We start from the raw sequence: 4,169 nt of genomic DNA, 5'->3' as shown, positions 1-4,169 counted from the left end.
CCTTGATAATTTGGTTACACCACCTAATTACGATCAGAGAATCGGGCTGATGTTTGTTTACCTAATTACGATCGATGTGACATGCATGGTGTTTCTGGCCGAGACGCATGAGGATAATCTCTATCTCACGAAGGGCAACTTCTAGCATTGATTGCATTAGAGACGCTGATCAAAGATGGCGCGCGGGAGATATGTTGGAGGATCTTGCTTGGATTATTGTGCCAAGTGGATGATATGACTCCGATTATTGCTCCTGGACAAAGATGTACTTGACCTTTGGGCTCCTGGAAATTGCCTCAACACGGTATGGGTAAAAGCAAGTACGTACGAACAATAAAATTAGTATTAACAGGTAGAATATCGATCATTTCAAACAAAATATAAATGTATGTGCAACTCAGTTTCCGCATATACCTTTTTTTAATAAAGAGTCCTCGCATCTCTATGATATTTTTCCCCCCGCGTTCAGGGGCTACGTTTCCGGGGACATAACTATGTGAAGCTGACACGAAAGTCAACATGTGCTTTTATCATTGACTAGTTTTTACACACGTGCAATGCACGTGATTTAATACCATGATTAAGTATTTTTGGCAGTTTGTGCTCATTTTTTTCTTTAAACTCTTACATCCCGATTATTTTTTTATGTTTGTTTAAATGGGATACACCCAATTTAAATTTTCATGTTGATATTTGAATTGACAAAAAACAAATATAATTTAAAAATAATTTGAATTTTCATATTATTTTTGACCGATATGAAACTAAGCTTTATTTGAGAAAGTATAGCATTGCAAAGTGAAAAATATTAAAATAGTGTTATACAAGGAAGGTGAATATTTAAAACCAATATGGCAAAATGATTGATTTAAAGTATGTTAAAACGATGCAAAAGAGAATATGAAGTTTATTCCTAATCATTGATAGACTTCATAAAAAAATATAAATTAAAGATTAATGCTAACTCTAGTATACTTTTATATGATAAAAACATCCACATAAGAATATAAAAGTACTGAAAAAAATTCATGAAACTCCCTTCTAAAGATTCCTAATTTCACTCAAAATAATTAAACTATTCTATAAAATATTCATAAAATATTGTTTTTATTTCTTCTATTTTATTTTTTATTGAGTTAAGATCAATCCTTCTTCAGGTTTATCATTTATCATTTCTCGGACAATTCTAGAGTATTGTCTTCATCATCTACATCAATTGTGACATCAGGCTAATTTTGTATTTTTTATGCTATTATCTTTCCTAGGCTCGTTAATTTTTTATCATCTCATTTAACTTTACAAAGAAGTCAAATGTACTTATGATGTTCAACACAAACTGCTCAAAATATAGACTTTGATTTTTTTCTATTTCAATGAGAATAAATATTAATTTCATATATATAAAATTCTTTGTGTTCCTAATTTATTACTTAAATAAATTAGAAGCTATCTCTTTATTTTCCTCTAAAATGAATTCTTCTGATGTGCATCCAATAAGAATTTCTGTTATTTCAATAATATTACCTTTGCTCTATCCTTATCATTTTTCATAAAGATCTAAAATAAATACCTGCATTATTCATTACTAATTTCTCTTAGATTATAATATTAATATTTAATTTGAAGAACACAGTATGGAATTTATGAATACTTACTAATTTTTCTTATGTCTTCCATGGAGATTTTTTCTTTGATTAGGATAAAGTTATTAAATTATTTTTTAATGTAACTCATTCAGTGCTTCATTAATAGATATGTCTTATGTTAATGCCAATTCAAGTGATTCATTGACGTTTTCTGAATTTTAGATTTATTTCCATCACTTTCCCATTTGCAATGGAAATAACTCAATTCTTTTAAAGTTATCTCTAAATATTCTAATAGTTTCTCCATATGTAATTCCTTGTATTCTTTTACCCTATAAATATTATTAACGTCAAAGATTAAAGTTTCTAAATTAAAATCAATTAATGCTAAGGTATAATATTATAGTGTTTTATCATTTCTATGGATTTAAACATCTATCAATTAATGTTACGAATGTATTTTGGCTACCCCAACTTATTACTAAAATTATATGAAATTACTTTAATTTATATAGTGTCGATAATTTTTAATCTATAATATTTTTAAAAATTTTATCCATTAACCGGATGTTTTTAATCAATTCTTATTGTTTTTGTTTACCAGTATCAACTTAGACTATTCTTAGATGCTGAAAATGGATAGTAAATCCCTAAATTAGAAATTTTAATATATATATATATGAAAAATACCAAACAATTACACTTTTCTTTGCCAAGTTTTAAAATTTTAGCCCATTTTTGTGGTTTTGAACTTTGAGGGTGTGATTTATAATTTTTAAATTTTTGAAAGAGTTTTTAAAAAAATTTACTTTTAAGTTTGGTAGTTGTAAATTCTATGTTTCATGTGTTGGTGGTAATTTTTTAAATGTTAGTATATTTCTTGTAACTCTAAAATTTTGAGGGTGTCTTTTGCAATTATTAAAACTATAGATTAATTTTGAAAAATATTAAATTTCAGCGGTCTACCAATCGACGAATTTGATGTGTGCTAGTTAAAAATTTTGAAAATTTAGAGTTTTTTTTACGATTTTTAAATTTTGAAGGAGTTTTTTAAAAATTTTGAGGTTAATTTTGGCAAATTTTAATTTTTTAGGTGTCTAAGGGTAATATCTTGAATTCATCTTATTTTATTTACAAATTTTAGAATTTTAGGGTGGCTTTTTATAATTTGAACTTTTGAAGGTGTTTCTATAATTTTTGAGATATTGAGGGTGTTAATTAAAAAATTTAAATTTAAATGTCAAAAATTTTAGGTGTATCATGGTAATCTCTTGAATTCATCTGTGTTGTTTGTAAGTTTTAAAATTTTAGAATTTTAATGTGCTTGTCTGTAATTTAAACTTTTGTGGGTGTTTTTATAATTTTTGAGACATTGAGGTGTTAACTGTAAATTTTAAATTCTTTGCAAGCTGATGTTAATTTTTTAATTTCATGTTTTTTATTTTAAGTTTTGAGACATTGGGATGATTTTTATAATTTTGAACTTTTCAGGGTCTTTTTTGCAATTTTAAAACTTTTTATGGTTTTTTTGCAATACTTCATGTATTATAATATGTTATCTACTTGTAATTTCTTTATCTTAACAAACTAATATCATTTTTATGTTTTATATATTTTATTAATATTAGTTTTTTTAAATTGTTAAGCTAAACATGGTTTACATAGGATTAGGATAAGATATGATTATGATTAGGATAGATTAAGATATAAATAAAATATTCAAAATAGTGAAGGGTAATATTGACCATTAAAAATTAGAATTTGATTATAGATAAGGTAGTTCAAACTATAAAGGGGTATATTTGTCTAAAAAAGATTTTCCGAACTCGTGCTTTTAAAGAGAGTAATGATGTACTTCTCACAAGTAGCTTGGAAGTCGATAACCACAAAATACTCGGTTTGGTACTGAAGTCCATGAGCAGACGAAAGCATGTTGGACGGCCTAAAGAGAATCACAAACAACTTTGTACTATAGATGAGTATGAAAGTAGTCACAGCGAAATTGCACTACAAATTCTGAAATTGGTTGCGATAATTTCCCTTATAGGTTAGTTTTAGCTTTAGCTAGTAAAAGACAAAGATGCTACTTTTTCTAAATCCATTTATGTATATTAAGTAAACGAAAAGACATGAATCAGTACTCAAAAGAATTCCCTACTGACCTATTGTTAGTATTTGTTTGTAAAAAACAAGATAGTCCCACATTGGAATTTTGAACATTCTTTTAGAGGTTTAAAAGCATTGAATGCTTATTGGGCTTTGAATAATGGATCAAAGTGTAGGCTTCTAAACCCGCGTGCGGGTAGCGCGAATAATGCGCGATTATTAGACGCACTTAGCACTTTGCACGCTTGCCGCTGCCGCTTAAATGTTCTATTTTATATATATATAATTATATATTGAATATATTTTATTTTTAATGTTATTTCGAAATTTAAAAATTATGAAAAGACAAGTGACTGTTGAAAAGTGGCTGTTTGTTCTAAGGGGTGTTTTGAAAAGTTGTGACTGTTGGAAGCACCTTTTCAAAACTATAAATAGTTTATGCTTTTCAGATATCTTTTAACAATTCATTTTCTGAAT

The 4,169-nt window shown here is 27.2% G+C and overlaps 1 protein-coding gene across 1 annotated transcript in view; it reads right to left on the bottom strand.

The window, feature by feature from the left end:
* The window catches only part of LOC109849811 (ERI1 exoribonuclease 2-like), a 21,965-nt gene extending 18,441 nt beyond the window's left edge, over positions 1 to 3,524 (bottom strand). Inside the window, 1 exon segment of the mRNA XM_020419692.1 lies at positions 3,437 to 3,524. Within this exon segment, the coding sequence (XP_020275281.1) occupies positions 3,437 to 3,518 (82 nt within the window). The 5' untranslated portion in view covers positions 3,519 to 3,524.

The sequence above is a fragment of the Asparagus officinalis genome, chromosome 7 (assembly GCF_001876935.1).
Source record: "Asparagus officinalis chromosome 7, Aspof.V1, whole genome shotgun sequence".
NCBI classification, from domain to species: domain Eukaryota; kingdom Viridiplantae; phylum Streptophyta; class Magnoliopsida; order Asparagales; family Asparagaceae; genus Asparagus; species Asparagus officinalis.
The sequence above is the reverse complement of the archived record's forward strand: the minus strand, read 5'-3'. Positions and strand labels throughout refer to the sequence as shown.